The 21,462-nt window shown below is 38.5% G+C and overlaps 1 protein-coding gene across 1 annotated transcript; it reads right to left on the bottom strand.

Moving 5' to 3' along the window:
- Window positions 1–3,699: 3,699 nt before the first annotated feature.
- LOC149816043 (exportin-T-like) lies at window positions 3,700–19,970 on the bottom strand. The gene is made up of 14 exons (XM_089987395.1): window positions 17,891–19,970; window positions 17,714–17,791; window positions 17,478–17,567; window positions 17,240–17,344; window positions 16,912–16,971; window positions 16,577–16,639; window positions 16,403–16,498; window positions 14,694–14,858; window positions 7,577–7,750; window positions 7,000–7,065; window positions 6,761–6,859; window positions 4,918–5,064; window positions 4,295–4,525; window positions 3,700–4,213 (listed from the first exon to the last, which is right to left on the bottom strand). The coding sequence occupies exons 1-13, from the start codon at window positions 19,613–19,615 to the stop codon at window positions 4,436–4,438; spliced, it is 2,958 nt and encodes a 985-aa protein (XP_089843521.1). The 5' UTR covers window positions 19,616–19,970; the 3' UTR covers window positions 3,700–4,213; window positions 4,295–4,435.
- Between the last annotated feature and the right edge of the window lie 1,492 nt (window positions 19,971–21,462).

Raw genomic sequence — 21,462 nt, 5'->3', positions numbered from 1 at the left:
CAACACGACATGCCTTCTTCATCGATAGCATGATGAGATGAAAAGCTACTCACGCTGCCTTAATGGCACTGGTTGGAATGTTTGTACATCATTGCTTTCTTCCATGATGCCTAACGACAACAAAAATGAAGAGAAGACACGGGAATGTTTTATAACACAAGGCAGGCACGAGAAGGCAACAATGTGTTGTAAAACAGGGTAAAAAGCAAGGCGGAAAACTCGACTGGAGAAGAAGGAAAAGTTTGGGTTGATAATGGGAGCTATTGTTACAGCAGATGGCGCAGGAGTTTAATGGATAGGGAACGTCTCCACTTTAAATAGTTAACATCAAACTTTCCAACCATCGTAAGAACAAGATCTACCTGCAATAATCAAACAATGCCTTAATGGCACACAAGACGACATGCCTTCTTCATCGATAGCATGATGAGATGAAAAGCTCCTCAAGCTGCCTTAATGGCACTGGTTGGAATGTTTGTGCATCATTGCTTTCTTCCATGATGCCTAACGACAGCAAAGTTGAAGAGAAGACACGGGAATGTTTTGTAACACAAGACAGGCACGAGAAGGAAACAATGTGTTGTAAAACAGGGTAAAAAACAAGACAAAAAACTCGACTGGAGACGAAGGCAAAGTTTGGGTTGATAATGGGAGCTACTGTTACAGCAGATGGCGCTGGAGTTTAATCAATAGGGAACGTCTCCACTTTAAATAGTTAACATCAAACTTTCTGGATGGAGGACTTTTTTGTCCGCTTCTCGAACCGTTGTTTCACAACTTTTGAATGGAGGATATTTTTGTCATCTCCTTGAACCGTCGTTTCAGGGCATGAAAAGCAAGTAAGGGTGATTAGGTCTTTTCAACAACACCAGAGTCTGATGCAAAGTTATGTCAACTTACACGGGAATACGAGACCCATGTGCATGAATATGTGGCGCTCATTCGACCCCCCGAACACAGACGTGGGATTCAGTTAATCATTGGGGGCGAACATACACCACCCTCCCATCACTACCTACGGTGGTTATTACAGTGGAAGGTGGTAACCCCCTTTCCACAATTTGTTGTCTCAATCGACAGTGACCGACTCAGCAGTCGGTCTGCGTCGTCGATGGCAACAGTCGATTGTCAGCGGCCAACTGCCACCAACAGGTTCACCAATCTAGCAAAGGTGAAACAGTCAGCCAGGGGTTGGCAGTTGCTTTATGTGGGGGCTTCAAAAATCTGACTGAAAACGGATTTCAATGACCCTACTCATCGGCAGAGTGCGCCAACGCACCCACACACGAGTTGTCTGCGAGTTGTGGGTGCTTAACCCAATGTTGGCAAAAAACAAATGAAGAACGCACATTACTGGAAGCCGTCATCGTCGGTCTGGTCAAAGATTGCGTAGACATGGGTGGTCGGCGTTCTCCTCAACTTATCGATGCTCTAGATAAGCCCAGACCGCCAGGTCAAAAAGTGAGCAGGACCCTTAAACCCAATGAAGGAGAGATCACCTTGGTTGCACTCATCAAGCAACCATGCATCTGTTTATATAGGAGAGAAGAGGGAGGGTTACATGCATGGCATTCATGCATATGATCCACTCACATTCTCATATTGAATATGAGTTCTTCACATTCATGTGACAGCCCCTCCACTCTCTTGTGTCTCTTAGCGTGCCCTGTGTCAAACCGGGTCACATCCTGTTGGACCCACTCCAAAAAATCCAACATGGATATCTATATATGGAACACCTGCTGACGAGGAGTTGATCAAGAACTGTGTGGCACAAGTTTCTTAATGGAAGGTCCCTTCAATGGAGTGGGAAGAGGAGTTGCTGAGCCTTGAAGTTGCATGTAATCAACATGGATTCGAGGGAGACAAGAATGTACCTGCCTTGAAGTTGTAGGTAACCAACTGATTGTCATTCTGAAGGATGCGGAAGACATGAAGAAGAAAATTATGATTTCATTGTATGTAATCTTTATTGAATGTATTTAAACAGAAACATCTTTTCTTACATAAATGCAATGCGTTCCATGTAAACAGCATTAATTTGAAACATTGTAATGTGTATACATAATAAAATTTCGTTTTCAAAGAAAATTTGTGTAAAATGAAACCGTACCATTCAACAGCTATTAATATGATGAATCTATTGTCAATATGATGCATATACTGGTGTTGTTTCAACACAAGTGTAACATATTTACTGGTGCAAACATGCGTCAACTATAACCAGGTACGTGCCTTTTATTGACATAATATTGCTTCAGTGAAACGATCTGATGGAATTAACACAGGTTTTACTGATGCATATTAAAGTCGATAAAAGATCAACAATGACACAATATCGTGAAAATAAAGAACATTTACTGACACAAAGCAATCAGTAAAATAACATTATTGACGCATATTTGTGCCAGTAAAGAGGCAATATTGATGCAAATTTGCACCAATAAAAATCAGCAAACAGTTCTGTCAATAACGTTACTGACGCTGAATTGCGTCAATAAAAAACCATCTCTGATGCATATGAATGCGTAGGGGAAGCATCTCTCTCTCTCTCTCTCTCTCTCTCTCTCTCTCTCTCTCTCTCTCTCTCTCTCTCTCTCTATATATATATATATATATATATATATATATATATATATATATATATATATATATATATATATATATATATATAGTCTGATTCCTGCTCGAACCCAGGCATAAACGAACACAAATCCAATTAGGTAACGACTTGAACAATTTATTTAACAGAGATATATAAATGGGTCCAAAAATCAACAGCCCAATATGTGTCATATTTTCATAACTCAAAAGATCACATTTTTACGTAAGAAGAGCATGATCCAAGCCATGATCCTTAACAAACAAACCATGCTGAAACACATCTATGTTGTTAGATTGAGTTGATACAACTTTCACCTATGATTTCTAGCTCATTAACATTTTTCATATATATATATATATATATATATATATATATATATATATATATATATATATATATATATATATATATATATATATATATATATATATATATATATATATATATATATATGTATATATATGTGTGTGTGTGTGTGTGCTACTGTCGTTGTTAACTTCAAATGCCTTTTTATTTTTAGCGGTTGTTTTTAATGAAACTAACCGTACAGATATGATTTACATGTTTCACTTAGTGCCAATTACAACACTTAAACAGGATTTTATAAGGCTTCAAAAATCAACTGACTACAACGTGCATACTTTCCCAGGTCATAAAATCATGTTTTTCATTGAAAAAACATGATCCAAAAACCGGTCCCCACTATTTTGACCACGTTGAATTCAACCATGAGATCGGTTTGGATCAAAACTTGCGCATGGGAGATCTGGTAAAAGATTACCCATATATATAAGAAAGCCACTTGTTCATTATGTTAGCCCCGCCAGGACACAGTTTTGCGGATGGTCCAATACGAACACACATTACCCTGACTGAGAGTCCTCAGGCTGGAATCTAACAGAATATGGCGGATGTGAGATACCTATACTTAACACCTAGGTACGGGCCTATGGTATCTAGCCTACTTGGTTAGGTTTATCGGTTAAGGCAGGTTCATGCCACGCACGACATACTCAAATCTCCGACTAGGCCCGGTTGCTGAATTAAGGCTTGTTAAAATAGTGGGCAATAAAAACAAATATGAAGACAATGAGTGCAAAAAGAATAAAATCGGCCTTTAAATTATAATCCAAGAATGTAGTGTTTATTGCTGTTGATATGACAAGCAAAGATTCCCCTAGCCCAACAATATTCTGAATAATAATGATGCCCATCAAAATTTTCAAGCCCATCGTGAGGCTTATTGTGAACAGCAGAAAAAGAAAAAGAACAAACCAGCAAATCAACAAACTAACGAAGTGCACGACCAGTATCTTCAATAGAAGGAATATACACGAGCTGCTGCTACCATCTATAATTTACACCAGATATAACGCTCAAAACTCGTGACTCTCTCACAAAGATCAAAACAAATGGTTCCCGAAAATATACACCTGAACACACAGTGACCATCAAAGAAGCAAAACAATCAGTGAAATCTTTTCCAAATTCAAAATATTTTCTTTGGGGAAGCAAGGAAAAAAGGACATCTAATTTAAGTTCTTTTTGCACCGTACCTCACTCTCTCATATAAAAACCACCAACCGAGGCCTATTCACAGAAGCAACCCTGCCAAAAATTCAAAATGAACATAAAATGATACAAAAGAAAGAATCAACATGCAATAGAAAGCATGTACTACAAGCACACCTGCAGAAAACAGTCCAAACCGCATGATCTTCAGGCATTTTTGCAGGCTGAAGCTAAAGATTAGAATTTAGGTTAGAACAGCAGTGTCAGATGGCTGAAGCTATGCGCTGTTGGAAATGACCAAGACCCGCATGAATAATGCTATCTAAAAACAAGGCTTCCATTTTGTTGGCATTTCAATTTTTCAATAAGCAGTTGGTAGAAGTACTCCAGTGTCTTAACATCGTCACTCTGCACAGATGATGAAATTGTAGAGTTCAAAGTAAGGTACGAACTCAAAGTGTACCCAAGAGCACCAAACACATGCTATACTAATAAAAATGATAAGTGAATAAAACAACCAAGTAAATCATAGCTAGAATGGATCTTCTTTTCTCATTTTCCTTTAATGGAGAAACTGGCCCAACTGTGTGCATGTGTGCATTGACATCTATTGGGCCTAAATGAGAGAGAGAGAGAAAGAGCATTATGCAGGTCAGTGAAACAAAAGATGCCTAAATATGGCCCACTTGCTCACTTCCTGAATCTTACACAAGACTCCACATTCTGAAATACATGACAACCCATGGAGCGCTGACCAGCACATTAAAATGAACCAGAAAAAATATATGTATAAAAGTTACCTGTAATTTTTGGCAGTATAGTTCAGCTAGATTTTGTGGGCAGTGTGCTGCTGGAAAGCCCTTAGTCAGGAAATGAATAAGAAACTCATCACCAAGGTTCTCGTACATGACTTTCTGAGCCACAACAATTTCTCCAAGAAGAACGAGCTGGCAATACAAATCAAAGGGGGGGAAAAAAGCTAAGTCTTCAGATGGTGAAATTCTCAAGAAATGAACAAAGCACTTACAAAAGTTTCCACAACACCATACAATACTGGTCCCTTTCAAGCATTCACAGTTTTACAGAACAATTTAATGCATATGATCTAAAAGGTGTAAGTTTTACCCAAGACTCCACGACCCCAGCACTAAGTACCTATAGACACTAAGTGATTCAGATCAAATAATGTTGTTTAACTAGTGATGCAATTTATTTCTTGACATACTACTCTGTTGTCTTTACATTTTTCCCCTTTGCATAGGTCAACAGAAGCCATCTAATTGATCTGCCAAAAAGATTTTGTTCCAAAGACTTGTTGATGCCACCACCTTAATTATATAAACCAGGTTTCACAAATATCCATTGCGGCAACATTAATGACAAGTCATGTAAATTTCTGTAGTCGGATCAGTTCAGGCACATCATCTTTAACTGAGTGTCAGGGTCATAACGCACCAAGGAATGCTGGACCATTGCATAATTCATGTTTGCAATCCAAATCTACATTTGCATTTGAACTGTTATTAAATATAGGGAGTGTATCCTGGAAGGATAAACCTCCCAACTGGTTTGTAGGTAAACCACTAACTCTAATTCAAGGAGGGGGCTTTAATCCCCCAGTATTTTCAGTTTTCCAAAACTTTCAAATTCCCCTTCCCAAGCCTCGGATGAGGCCGTCTGTCAGATTAAAGTGAGCCTAATTTGAATTCAGATCCAGATTAATCAGATTCAAAGCCTCATCCAATCACGTCCAGGTCTGTGTCCACAGATACTCCATATCACAGTTCATTACAAGCCATATGCCAGTGTTCTTTTTTTGGGCACATTCTTGTTATACATATGTTACATCTCAATAGAGAATCTCTGAACACTTTTGGGATATGTTCGAGGGTTAAGAAACAATTTACTCCACAACAGTCATCGCTGATTTAAGCCACCTCCCTACCCAAACAGAAGGTGACAATGCATACAGAGGTCCAGCAAGTTGTACTCATTTCATATCTGCATCGTCTTTATTAAGTTCTCACACCTACCATATGCCATAACAGATAGATATGCTATGCAAAACGGATACTTTGGACACTTTATACATAGATATAAGTTTTTCAACATTTTAAACACTTGAAAAGCATTAACAGAAACAATCACAATACTAATATGTAGAAAGTGAGAAGAGGTTTGTTAAGACAACTTAAAAAAGATAAATAGAAACTTCAAAAGCAAAAGTCACAACCTAATTTGTGACAATTAACCATCAGATGTCCAAGCAAGGAAACGAGTAAAGACTTGCATGAAAAATACATGAAGCCATATTCATAAAGTAGGAACATGTGATACAATCAAGACTGGAATCAAAATTTGGTGTTTGTCTCACAGTATAATCTACATTTTTTAGATTTATGTTTTCATGTCACAGTATAATCTACATTTTTGAGCTTTATGTTTACACAAACATTTAACTAGCCAAGGCAACATACTCTACTAACATCAAGGGATGCTAGTATGAAGTATTTGCAAAAGAATTTCAAGGCTGCTCTAGTCAAAATCTAATGCACAAAGGCCAAAGGGGCATTTTACCTTTTTTCCCACAAAAATTTAGTTGAATCTTCTAACAAAAATTCATGGTAAACAAATAGAACTTACAGAATTGGCATCATCAAGTTCAAAGGAGTTGTCAAGCACGCTATATAAACAACAATTGGTAGCAAATGACTCGATGATAAATGTCCGGAAACCAGGCACCTGGAAGAAAATTAAACATAGTTATCAGTTAAAAAAAACATTGAATGATGGACTGGTAATTATTAAACCCATAGAAGTAAATACCATAACAAACATGTGCATATACTATGAGAAAAGGAGCCATGAAAAGAAAATCTCACCTTTTCTTCACCATTAGACTTGGAACACCAGTCCTTTATGAGTTTTATAAAAATCTGGACACAAGCCTGCACAAAGAATAAGAGTAAATAATCTTAGTTAATGTGTGACATTGTGCATGTTTACAAGGTTTGATCTGTACATGTTAAAGTAGCTCAGGTATATGCTATGAAGCTGCAGAAAATTTCTGGAATGCCCATCCACAGATGAATTTCCCAGAAGTACTTGATCCAAGAAAATTAATTTAGCATCTGGTGAGACTTTCAAATAGTCAAAAAACAGTCAACCATTCTTTCATCTCCCCCTTCTGGGGCTAATACTTATGGAACATGGGCTCCAAGTAAGCCTTGTGAAAATGCAAGAATAGAACCACCAGAATCCTCTGGTAGATTAATGGACAAAAAAAGACAGAAATTGAGAATGAGTAAAAAAATGTCTGCAAATACACTACCAGACATTTCTGATATTTCTGAAGGTTTGCACTTCGCAAAGCCATGGAAATATCACACATGGACGCACATCTATGAGTGTGTTACGATTATGTAGGTTCCCAACAAACAATAGAAGCAAAAGACAAACCTTTCGTACGAGAATGTCCCTGTGACTGCAAGCATTATACAAAAGCAACTGAATTACTGCATCCAAATATCCCCTGCTATTAGGAGAAAGTAAAACAGAGGAGAGATCATTTGTTGTCATCACATGGAGAAATGTAAACAGAATGCGCTGAAGCTCCTGAAGTTCACGAATTTCCTGCATGTTCAGGTACAAAACAGAATTTAGATTTTGAAAAAAGTCAAGCTATCCCTAATCCAGAACTGCAATAAACCTAACAAGCACAAAGGAGTAAATCTACACTATAACAAACCATGGAATAGAGAACCCACTATAACCAAACATCAAAAGAAAAATGAAAATGCAGAGAACCAAATATAACCAACCATGTGATTCATTTGTTCTCCTGGCAAACAGTTAGCAGATGAAAGAAACCAGTAAGGCATAAGATTATTTGCTAAAGCTGAAACCAACACTAATTCGCCAGTATGCTGAAAATCTTAAATTACAAAATAAATTAGATTATATAAGCAATAGATATATAGAGACATGATGCACCTTATAAAACAAAATTAGAAAAGATGAAATTGGAGCCATGATAGGCACACAGAAGTGAACTTGGTGTACCTAACTAAAACTCTTCCAGTTTGCCTACAGAAGTTCTTTAAATGACCTAAGAACCTATCTCAAATCAAAAGAACATGACTTAATCCATATTTTAAATTGGTGGGACAGAATCCAAACTACAGTATGCCCAATAATTTATGGGTGGAACTGAAATCTTTACATTGACTATGCAGTTAGAAGTGAACTCTGGGCAATACAAGCTTGGTGCATAGACTCATAGGACATTTTAGGAAATAATTGAGTAACAATTGACCGACAAGCTTCAATGGGATGGATTAACTGGACCACCCATAATAGACCTATTCTAATTACAATAGTTATGTAAAAGTCAAAGCAAAGTCTTCGTTTGTCAAAATATAATAAGAGATGGTCATAAAGGAAAAGAAATATAATATTAATAATAGTAATAATAAACTTTTAATAATAATAACATGAAAAATCTTATATCCCAATCGACTGAGTGTTGAGATAATACACACTGACGCTTCAACTAACTCGTGTCATCAAGCATGAATTACAGGGTAATAGATTGACACTTCAGCCAGTTGAGTGTCATTAAGCATGAGTTGCAAGATAATACAGTAACACCTCAACCAGCTAGGCATCATCAAGCATAAGTTACAGAACAACAGGTTGTCAACTCAGCCAGCTTAGAGTCATCATGCACGAATTAGAGGATAACAGGTTGACACCTTAATTAACTGGGTGTTGTCATACATGAATTGTTATACACACCTCAACCAGCTGTGTGTCACTGAGCAAAAACTATAAATAAAAATCTGACACCTAATATGACTGGTTGCCAATATCTAAATGAGTTTTGAACACTATAAATAGGGAAGGGTTGTGACTCTTAGTAATTGTTACTCTTTTATCAGTATACGAGTCAACATCACTGTACTTTTTTTTACTTAACATTAGCCTTACTTGCATGATACTGAATTGTACAAATAGTCCCTTAGAAGTCCCATCCATCGTCTTTGTCACATGTTTAACTCTTTTTGCGAAATGAGATACTTTGAACTTTTGTAATCAATGTATATCTCAAATTGTTCTCCCATAAAGATAATGCCTCCAAATTACAAAGCAAAACTATTGCTTCTAATTCCAATCCATGAGTTAGATAGCTCTGGTCATAGTTTTTCAATTGTCTTGATGCATAAGCAACTACTTTTCCATTTTACATTAACCTCCTGTCTTGATCACTTTATAAATTGCTCCTTGCAATTTATACTTATCTTAAAGAGCAAGATTGGTGTTTGGATCTTTTCTTTTTACTACTTTTTATGACTATTTATCTATGTCACAGGGATTCGGCTAACAGGGTGCCGCACCCGCGTCGACGCGACTCGACACGGGAGCGGGTGCGAGTGCAGTCAACCCGATCCTGGGTGCGTTGACCGCACCCACGATCATTTAGGTCCATTTTTTTTTGGATTTTTTTTTTAAAAAAAAAATCCCTATGAAATGGGCTGCGGAATTTAAAAAAAAAAATCTGCTGACAGCTGCTGCTGCTCCTGCCTTTTCAAAATCCTTCTTTTTCGTAAAGGATTTTCTCTCTCCATAATAAATGATAATGATGGTGGTAGCCTTGCTAATCCTTCTTTTTCGTAAAGGATTTTCTCTCTCCATAATAAATGATAATATGATGGTGGTAGCCTTGCTGGCTATTAGCATTCACTGTTCTCCTGACGAGATGGGTGCGCTATTGTGCAGCTGTATATAAAATGAAATTTGAAAAAACCCGCGTCGGAGGAACCCCCTGACGAGATGGGTGTGCTATCTTCAACGTCGACGGGGGTGCGGGTGCTAGTTGGTTATGTTTTTATGGGGACAGAGTGTATAACGTAATCAAAGGTCTAAAATCTGGCGTACAAAATGCACCAGTAAGAGCCCTCAAAAGGGTCCCAACTAATCGTGGCCATTTACTAAAGGCCCTGAACATGCCCAAAGCAAGATGATAGAAGTCAGAACCAGTGAACTGATGGGCCGGTAGTTGGGATACTCCATTTGGTTGTGCCACTGTTTTAGAGTCTAATCCCTCCAAACAAACGCTTACATATTTTTACATTTCCTACGTCTTCAACGATATATATATATATATATATTACATTTTTGCCCCTGCCGCACCCCCGCACCCGGGTTTTTTGGAAGTGCTGAATCCCCGCACACGCACACGCACCCGCACCCGCACCCATGTGACATAGCTATTTATAAATTTCATCCCTTTTTCAAAAATAAAGGGAGACCTACTTTTTTTTATATAACTACTTATTTTCTTCCATTCCACCTCCATCATCCCCATCACTACTTTCACTCTGTTTCTCCACCATCACCACTGCCACTTCTCCACCATCACCATCATTGCTACCATCACCACCACCATTGCCACCAGCACCATCATCATCACCACCACCTCCACCTCCACCTCCACCTCCACCTCCACCATTGTCATCACATCATCACCACCACCACCACAATTGCTATCACCATCGTTACCACCCGGTCCATCACCATTGACATCACCACCACCACTATCATTACCATCATCACCATTGCCACCACCATTACCACTACTACCATTACCATCATCACCATCTCCACCACTACTATTACCACCATCACCATTGCCACCACTACCATCCACCACCACCATCATCTACTGTCACCATCATCACCACTACTCAGTAATCTTCTGTTCTTTTTCATTATAATTTAAATAGTGGTGATCCAAACATTCACTTAATTAAAAGTAAAGGCAAGATTCTTCTTTATAAAATATGCTTAAATTTATATATGTAGACAATAAATAAAAATAGATCCAAAAAGGTCATAAGACACACCCCATTCTTTTGCATAAAGCATCCCTATAAATTTCAAATCCTCCAGGCCTAGTATGAATGGTCAAAATAGGTGTTGTAGTTTACAAGGTCTTAAACTACTGAAAACTTAGCACATTTTTTAATACATAGAAATTTTATATTCTTTCTTATCTTGTGTCAAAGGAACTGCAATACAAGAGAATCCCTCTATGAAACTTCTATATTGACCTGCCAACCATAGAAAACTTCCAACTTCGGTTACATTACTTGGTCTCTTCCAATTTATTATGGCTTCTATCTTCAAGGGATCAATTGATATGTCATCCTTAGATATTATATGAGCTAACAATATTATTTGTTTTAACCAAATTTTGCATTTATTAAACCTGGCCAAAAGCTTTTTAGCTTTAAATATTTGTAGGACAAGCTTTAGATGTTCTTTATGTTCTTCTTCCCCTTGAGGATAAACAAGAATATCATCAATAAATATAATAACAAATTTCTCCAATGATGGCTTGAAGATTCTATTCATTAAGTCCATAAATGTTGCAAATGCATTACTTAATCCAAATGGCATAAACAAAATTCATAATGCGCATACCATGTATGGAATGCAGTATAAGGAACATCCTCACTTTTGAGCTTGAGTTGAAAGTATTCAGATCTTAAATCAATGTTCGAAAACTAAGAACCTTGTAATTAATCAAATAAATCATCAATTATTGGTAGGGAATATTTATTCTTTATCATTACCTTGTTTAACTGTCTGTAATCAAATACAAAATCTTAAGGATCCATCTCTTTTTTTTCCTTGACGAATAACAATGGAGCTCCACATGGGGACACACAAGGTTATATAAAGCCTTTGTTTAACAACTCTTGTAATTGGAATTTAAGTTCTTTATTGCAATTGGACTTTAAGTCCTTTAAGTTATTTATGAGCCATACAATAAAGGGGGTTTAAAGATTGAGGGTGTTCCTATAAGTAGCCTGACTGAAAACTTTGTGTGTGTATGTGTTTTTTTTTTTTTTTTGTGTGTGTGTGTGTGGGGGGGGGGGGAGGGAGGTTCAATGTGCCACTTCTATATGCCCTTAGTTTCAAGGCTTACATTCTGCTCCCAATGGTTAGTTATAAGCCCTCTCAAATCTTCTCCCTCTTTTGTTTCATCTATGACGATATGAGGAGCAATATATCTCATTCAATAAACTGTGCTTTATATATTGGGCTACAATTATACTTCCTTGTACAAGTTTATGTTGCTGCAGATACTCTAAGTAGAAAAAGTACATAGACATTCTCATATACTAATAAAAGACAGGCAGTTACTAAGAGTGTCACATCCAGCTGGTTGAGGTGTCAACCTATTATCCCCTAATCCATGTGTGATAACACCAAGATGGTTGAGGTATGAATGTATTGTCCTGTAACTCATGCTTGATGACACCCAGCTGGTTGAAGTGTCAATGTAGTGTTCTACAACTCACAATTAAAGACACCCAGCTAGTTTAGGTGTCAACCTATTATCATGCAACTCATGCTTAATGACACCCTGCTAGTTAAGGTATCAGTGTATTATCTCAGTACTCAATTAATTGAGAAGTAAGATTTTACATATTTATTATTATTAAAATTTATTATTATTATATTTTGTCCTCTTTATAGTCATCTTTTATTTTATTGTGACAAACAAAAACCTTGCTTTGACTTGCAGAAAACCATTGTAACTAGAGCAGGTCTATTGCACCACCTACTTGCCTAAGAGGACTAGTTGACTCCTCACCTAATCCTGAACAGCACCCCGTAAAACAATTCCTTGATTAATCCCAGCACTGCCAGTATCCACCATGCCTAAATATTAACAATTGTGTGAAAAGCATAACGCTTTCAGATTACTACGCGTGTCTCAAATATTTAATTTTGAATTTTGTCATCACTACGTAATATGAATCCCACTTCACTACCAGTCTTTTTCCATATGGAGCTTGACACATCCATGTAAAGGAACTGTGTTCTGTGGTATATGGTGCTTACACAAAAGTCATAGTTGTCATCACCTGAGAATCAAGAACATCCTATTCTAGACATGTTTCAATGAGAAACAGTTACACAAACTACAAATGCTAATGCAATCAAAGTATTCAAGGATCAGCTCAGAACATTCCCAATTATTATACTCCATCCACAACAGATATGAAGAAGTATATTCATCTTGCAAATTGCAAAACTAGACTGATTAGAGAGAGAGAGGAGCTGACTGACTATAACAAAAGAAATTCAGACAATAAGTCCATCCACACACAGAATTCTGAATCCGAATGTTCATGACTGCTCTAGAAGCCTTCTATATCAAACCACTGCAAGATATCTGGCAACAAACTGTAAATCAAACAACATGCTAGAGGAAAATCAAAAGACGGCCTAACTGGTCAAAGCTTGCACATAGTTGCATATAGGGCTGCCAACAGGATGGACCCAGATTGAATCCAGAAATAAAATCATCTTTTGATGTGACAGTATCTGCCCATCCATACCTGGGTCTAGATGGTAAAAAACAGAGCTTGGTTAACCATATAGAAACTTTATCTTTCTAATTGCATGTTAAAATCCTGAATCTTTTTCCAATCTGAGGTCAGGCTCATGTCCGGTTTATAAACTGTTAGACCATAATCAGGTCCATCAACAACTCATGTCAAGCGGGTCGAACTCAATTAACTAATTGAAGCTACTTTAGTTGGTCCAGACCCTAAAACTATTTGCTAGGCATTAGTTTGATAAGACCAAATCCACCGATAGCCCTAGTTGCATCCTATGCTGTCATGATAAAATTGCAATTGTAATATCACATATTTAAGAATAAAACTTCCAAGAATATAGAGCTATTTGCATATGAAGCCAAGAGAATAAGATGACTACGTGTCAGTGGAAGATCAGACCCAAAGTACTCAATGAATGCCAAACTCAAAGAGGCATCCCAGATGATTAAAATGTGAAACAATAATCATAAGAAAAACATATAAAGAAGAGGATGGACGTGACTAAAAGTGGGTTTCTGTTTTCTATTAAAAAATGGCATGCTGGCATAACCTTTTCGTCATCCTTGCCTACAGCTAATGAATATCAGTGGAAGATCAGACCCAAAGTACTCTGAATTACAAACTCGAAGAGGCATCCCAGATGATTAAAATGTTAAACAATAATCATAAGAAAAGCTCATAGAAGAAGAGGATGGACGTGACTAAAAGTGAATTTCTGTTTTCTATTAAAAAATGGCATGCTGGCATAACCTTGTCCTTCATCCTTGCCTACAGCTAATGAATATCATCCATGTAGAGCATAAGAAAAATATCTCATGAAGTCTCTTTCAGGTTTTCATACGATGACAGATTCATAAACCAATCATACTTATGCCTCACGGAGTAAAAAAATTACAGATGAATATTATGGATGAGTAGTTCACAAAGGTGCAAAAAGATTGTACACCATACATGATACAATCTGAATAACTATAGTTATATGCTCCTAGGTATTAATATGTGCACAGATTCATGAATAGTACATAACATGAAATGCTTGCCAGGGAGAAATTCAGTGTTAATGTAAGAGATACTATAGAAAGCCAATCCATTGAGGTTCGAGGGCAATACTAAATGAGCCTTATGTGGTAAATCTTAATCAACAACAACTATCGTACCTCAGCATTACTTCCAGGCCCCATGGGAAATGCGTCCTTTGGGAGGACATGAAATACACGACTTGCAATAGAAGGGAAAATTTCTTCCATGATGCGGGCCATTGCAGTCTTGAACTTGAGTATGAGTTTATTGATTAACACAAGAAAACCCACCATTTCTTTTGGCTGCAACAACACAGAATCAGCATGGCATTAAAAAGGTTCCCCTTGCTCGAGCAATAAGGCATGAGAAACAGCTTTGAGAGCCATATGGAAAACTCTTTATTCTGTAAGCAAAGATAGCATTCAAACCAAAAAAAGAAAATATGATACCATTACACATCAAATTATTGGGAGATTAACATTTATAGGCACGTGCATGCCATTACACTTATACATAGCACACAAACTGGACCAACCAAAGAATACAAAATCAAGCAACTAATTGAGGACTAGTGAAAAAAGACCAGTAACTTGAAGCACTGAACAGCATGTCAGAAAAGATAATATCAGAGAGAGAGAGGTGAAGAATTGCATCAGACAGGCAAGACAAATAAGGCTCAATTCCGGCAGACCATCAGAAACCTACCCATTCCTCCATTTTGTATGAATTTATTCCAAAACAAGTTCATGAGTCAGCTTTCCCAATAAAATCAGCAGCATACTATGTCACACGAACACTTCACTTAGCATGTGTATCCGATACCAACACGACACAACACTCGGGCATTTCACGGACATGATACGACACTTCATCAAAATAGACAAACCAGTTTCACGCACACTCAACATTGTGTCATTAACTTTATCTATTTTCTTTTATGATCTTATTTACTTATTTCATATTTGCTTGAGTTATTTTCTAGTTTCATTATTTGATGTTCCTAAATGTAGTGATTTATCATTGTTGTTTCACCCACACACAACATACATACATACATCTATGTGTGTGTACGGCCGTGTCCCTATGTCCTAATTTTCAAGTGTGCCACTCCCACATCCGTATCCATGTGGCATAAGCGGCATACTTCAGCAAAGAAAAGACATCTTGAGGTAATTATGCAACTTCAGTATCCAAGAGTGAGTCTAAATAGAGTGCATAGAAGTGACATATTGTCATTTATCTTTTCAGGGTATTTTCATCCAGTGTCACAAATCTCATTATCATGAAAATCTCGTGATAGATTAGGGAAAATCATGGGATATATCACCATATATAAAAAATCTGGAAATCTAAAATATATAAAACTGTAAAGAAATATGGAAACAACATATAAAAATAAAAGTGTTTCCATATCTCTTCTTCATACTTGGTGATTTGAAGACTCGGTCTGCTGTTTTGAATCTGAGACACCCAAAAACTCCTTTCATTATTTTGAACATCAAATAGATCAATATAGCCCTAATCTGCCTCAATTTCTGGAAAGTTTTTCTTCTTTTATCATGCAATGGCTGATTCTAAATATCATGCCCTTTTTGTGAGCCTCTTTTGGTCTCAGCTTGGTTGTGAGGTTCTATACCATGACGTTTAGGTAAAGTTAATCATGTAGTTCGATTCTGTTTACCATTGGTGAAGATATGCCTAGTCTTCAGAGGTTTTGGTTCTTGGGAAAACATAGATTATAATTAACAGCAAATCAAGCATAAGCATCAATTCTATTGGCTTTCCAGATAAAATGGATTACATAAGCAAGAATTCGTAGTGCATATTCTTGAAATCCAGTACAGACCTCACTCTCCACAAGCAATTGCTCCAGCGCCCTAGGAAGGTATGGAAATATGGAAGTTCCTAGTGTGTCAACCATGCGATGAATAAAAGAGGTGATCTGCATATTTTTGAAACTCCAACATTGAGGAAAGTCATTGCAGGAATTTATAGAAAAGCACATGTTAAGAGCATTTACCTTGGTCCTTAGCTGTTCATTCTTTGGGAACACCAGAAGAACTTTCAGGAGAACATCAAGAGTCTGCAATTTTCAGAAGTGAGTTGGATTATATTTCAAGCATCAAGCAAAGCATGCTGGATTCACTAACAGAGTTATGGAAGAAAGTTAGAAGTATAGATGGCAACCAGCAAAAAACATGTGCTTTGTTAGAGATTAGAAACAAAGCATATTCCCTATCCATCTCACCATTCAATAACTGATGAAACCTAACTTCATCCAGATGAATACAGGAGACCAGTGACTGCAACATTAAACACACCCAATTCCCTAAACACATTGGTTGCAAATCTTACCTGCTTGAACATGATGCCAATGGTGGGCCGACCAGCTGTAACAAGCCGCTCACTGAAGCCCTAACCATTAGAAAGACAAAAATTAGTATGTATAGCATTAGAAAACAACTCTCCAACTATCTAAGGTACAAGGAATCACAGAATATGGTAGAACTACCTATTATTAAATCAAAATGCTTCAGAATCAACCAGAACAACCCCACAAGAATGATGGAGATAACAAAAATGGACTTTCAAAAAATAATTAAATAAAGACATAATTGAAATAACCATTATTGTTAATTGTTGTGACAAAAATTTAGCTTCAAAGGATTGCAAGAAAAGGAACCTTGCTGAGTGAATTTATGGCCGAGATGAATTGTTGGACACAGGCCACTTTTGCAGATAATTCAGCAGGATCATCTGATTTGACATTTGAAAGCAGTATGTCTACCTGGATGAAAGCAAAGATGTATCAAATCACAGCTACAAGTAATTCAATATAGTTCAAGCAGAACCTGAGAATCTCGAGAATGAACCAGATGCTGTAAAACACATCAATCTAAATGCAACTCTAAGGTCTCTACCTGCTGACAGAGAGGAATGAGAAACAGCGAGAGGTATTTGGATTGCTTCTCAGGGGATACATTCTCCATCCCGATCAACATCCCTATTGCCTATATGTTGACAACACCACGGAGCACAATCAAAAGAAACAAACAAGAACATTACCATAGTGAAAACACAAGAAAGCTAAGAGTATTTGACTAGAGATCAGCCGGAACAAAAAAAAAAAGAATCGGATTAACAACCAATTCCATACCTCAAATATGTGGCTTCCATCTAGCTCTTTCAATGCCCAATCCAACTGTGTCAAACGAACCATCGTATCTTGCAAACTCTGATAATAAACGCATCACAGGCAGCAATGATATTAAATATCAAGCCCGATATTAACATTGTGGGGATAAATCAATTTATGAATATATCATGAATGTACCTGCAAGATTGTCTCTATGAATGGTAGAAGGTTTACCCTCAGAACCTTCACTATTCTCATAAACAGATAACTGGCACGACGGTTGACATTGATGTTGGGATGGTGAATGCCTCTCTCATCCAGAAATGCAGCTAGAACAAGCGGGATATACTGAGTGTGCTCATGAACGAAACTGACATATCTCTTTATCGTCTCCAAGTAAACAAGAGCTACGAGACGATGCGAGTGAAATGAAAACTTTGCTGATAAAAGCATCGGCACCATTTCGCTTAAGAGCCCAGTTCCAGTTCTGATCCCCTCATCGCTTATTGCCTCGCCGAGTGCATAGAGCAGAGATATCACCACCTCCACATCTTCGAACCCTACATCTGCCGAACCTAATGCCGCTGCCAATGAATTCCTGATAAACAATTGAGTAACATCGGGCGCAATCCTGCTCACGCTCCGGAGCAATACAAACAGATCCTTTCTGTACTCTGTCATCCGCTCTTCTTCTTCTTTCCCAATCTTATCCGGCAAATCGAGGTTTCCCCTATAAGCAGGATCATAACGAATCTTCGCCCGGATCACCTCTAGTATCTGACCCAAATGCCGCTTCGGCTTCTCCTTCAATGGGGACAATGTCTTCATTGTAGAGACATAACCAGAGAGGAACTGCAGAGTGCTGAATGTTGGCTCCTCGTCGCTACGTTGCATCACATAGAACACAGAGGGCAGCACCTCGTCCAAGAGTTCCACACTCTCATTGTAGACATCTTCCGATTCCGATCGCTTTGAACACTCCAATACTTCTGCGGCATACCCGATCAGAAGAGACCCCAAACTAGAACCCAATTCAGACTCTTCGTCACCTATAACAATCCCGAAAATCCTGTTGATCCGCAGGCTCCTCAGGAGTGCGAGCTTTACCTTCGGCTCCGTCCTCTTGGAGACCATCGCCAAAATGCAGCCCGCTGAAGCCGCCCGCAACCGATCGGGATGCCCATCGATGAGAACAATCTCGAAGAGCATAGGGATGAAGACGTCGTTCGCGATCAAGCCGATGTCGATCCAATTGACGTACCTCCGCATCGTGTCGAGGACGAAGGCGGCGAGCTCCGGGTTCGAGCTCTTGTTCAGCAAGACCACATCGTACCACGCCCTCACAATCTGGGGCACGCATTGCTGCCGCATTGCGTCCTTCACCAGGCTGGAGACCCTGACCTCCTCGGCGCTCCTCGGGTAATCAAGGCCGATGAGCTCGTCGTCGAGGGAGTTCAGAACCCTACAGAACATGTCAATCACGGCCGCGCCCTTGCGCAGGTGGGGCAGGAAATCGACGAAGGCCGACGACCACGGCGAAGGATACTCAAAGAAGACCAGGGTGACGAAAACCTGAGCAAGCTTGTTCTTGATGAAGGCCGGCCCGTCCAAAACCCTCGCCCCGGCCAAGCCCTCGTCGAGCACGTCGGAGCAGGCTATCGAAACGATCGATTTCCGGACGAACGCCCGGTCGTCGGGATCAACCGACGAGAAGCGGTCGCGGAGGACCTCCTGGACGGTCTGGAGGCACCAGAACTGGACCTGGGGAAAGGTGGAGAAGAGAACCTTATCCATACAGACGCGGCAGATGCCGGGGGACTCCTTCATCCGCCGGCAGTAGGAAATCGCCTGCGACTTGAGCAGGGGATCGACGCCCCCAGACTCGTCGAAGCTGAAGATGATCGCCTTCTCCAGGTCATCCATGACCCTTCAAGAACCCTAAAACCCACTACCCTTCCCCTCCTCTGAGTTGAAGCCGTAGGAGAACAAGCGGTTGCATACAAAAAGAACCAGTTTTCCTTGTTTCTTACGTTTTCTTTATGATGGGTTATGTTTCTTTCTCACGTTTTAGGTCGGTTTTGTGCTTCAGATTAGATGGGATAGCGAGGAGCGAGGGGTGGGAAAGGACTGACCTCTGCCTGGTTTTTATAGAGGGAATCTGGGTGATGGAGATGAAGGATTTTTGCGTTATCAGATGGAAGGAGGAGGAAGTGAAAGGGATGGTGATTGCTCGCCTTTCTCTGAATTCTCGCTTATTAAGGATTGGTATGGAATTTTGAGAATCGTGGGCGAGGGGGTTTTAAGAGGGGGTATTTATAGGGAACCTCAATGACTGAAACGCCTTCCTCGTTTCGGCGTACAGTTTGCCCTACCATTGTGTCACATGGACACGAGACATGCTACTTACTTTTATCATTTTACGCAGCTTTTCCATATATGTAAAATGATACGACACGTATATGATTGACGTACCCCTGTGACAGCCACCATTTTCGTATTTAGGAAAATAATGCTTTGGTGGTCGGTTTTGAGAATATTTATGAACGACTCTGTCGAGTTTTTGTACTTGGAAAATAATTGACCGCAGAATAAGATTGCTTCTTCTTTTTTTTATTTGAAAGGCAAGCTGGGGTTAGGCAGACCCCTACCCTATCAGTTATACAACTATACCAATGGGTTTTGAACCTGCAACGTCCCAACACAAGGTGACGTGCACTAGCTGCTCCTACCGGAGAACCCGTTGATACAAACACATGATTTTTTTTGTTCATTGTGCAGTATACGCTTAAGATATCGAGTGTTTTTTTCATAGCTTTTCAATATTTAGAGATATTGATTCCCAAAAACATAATGACGAATACCTGTGATACATTGAAATATTGTGAAAAAAAAAACACCATATTTTTGTCATTGCTTCAAATTGTCAAAACATTGGGATAGTTTCAAGCTTTCGTGATACTATTATCTAGATGAAAATTTCGGTATTTTTATCAGGATATTTACATTTATATCAACTATTTCTCAAGAAAGAAAGGTTTTTTTTATCTTTTATATATTTTTATTTTTTCACTTTTTTCTTATTTTTTTTTTATTTTTGCAAAAATAAAATAAAATAAAATAAAACAAAACAAAAGGTGTTAATCTCTCACGAAAATTTGGCTGCTGTTATTTTATTGCTTTAAGCTTGTACCACCATCCTCAAATACAGTATCTATAAGTTAATGAAGAAATTATAGTGTGGGTTAGCCTCACTAATAAAGTGTAATACATGTGCTTGAGACTAGCATCGAGGGGGGACAAGAGAGCGGATCCTGTAAAAAGCCATCTCACCCAGCGTTTACAATCACAAAACCCACCCCCACTATAGTGTAGCTCAGTACAAGTTGAACCCACAAAGTGGTGGGTTTTGTAGTTGTAAGCTAATCTCACCTTGCGTTTTACAGGATCCACTCTCCCAATATTTGGCTAGTGTACCGATGAACTCAGTTGTGTTTCCGATGGTTCTATGTAGGAGTGTCAATCGGCCTGGTTTACCCGGATCCCACCCGAACCAAACCCTATAGGGTCTGGGTATGGTGATAAATAAGAAGACCCGATTAAGACCTGGGGCCGGATCCGAAGGTTCGATTAATACATGATCCCGAATATAGTTTGTGAAATTTTATACTAGAAAAATATCTTAATATTTAACAATCTAAAATAGTGACCAAAACATTGAGTTTTATTTTTATTTTATTTTTTCGGTGTCTCCAAAATATTACGGATTAGTG

The sequence above is a fragment of the Nuphar pumila genome, chromosome 14 (genome assembly GCF_984573655.1).
Source record: "Nuphar pumila chromosome 14, dmNupPumi1.hap1.1, whole genome shotgun sequence".
Classification (NCBI taxonomy): Eukaryota; Viridiplantae; Streptophyta; class Magnoliopsida; order Nymphaeales; family Nymphaeaceae; genus Nuphar; species Nuphar pumila.
The sequence above is the reverse complement of the archived record's forward strand: the minus strand, read 5'-3'. Positions and strand labels throughout refer to the sequence as shown.

What these genes read in the sequence shown, in the direction of transcription:
- LOC149816043 (XM_089987395.1), bottom strand. Translation starts at nt 19,615, where the DNA reads ATGGATGACCTGGAGAAGGCGATCATCTTCAGCTTCGACGAGTCTGGG. An exon ending in ATGGAAGCCACATATTTGAG is followed by an intron (nt 17,568 to 17,713) that starts GTATGGAATTGG and finishes GTCAACATATAG; the next exon opens with GCAATAGGGATGTTGATCGG. An exon ending in AACTTGATGATGCCAATTCT is followed by an intron (nt 5,065 to 6,760) that starts GTAAGTTCTATT and finishes TTGTATTGCCAG; the next exon opens with CTCGTTCTTCTTGGAGAAAT.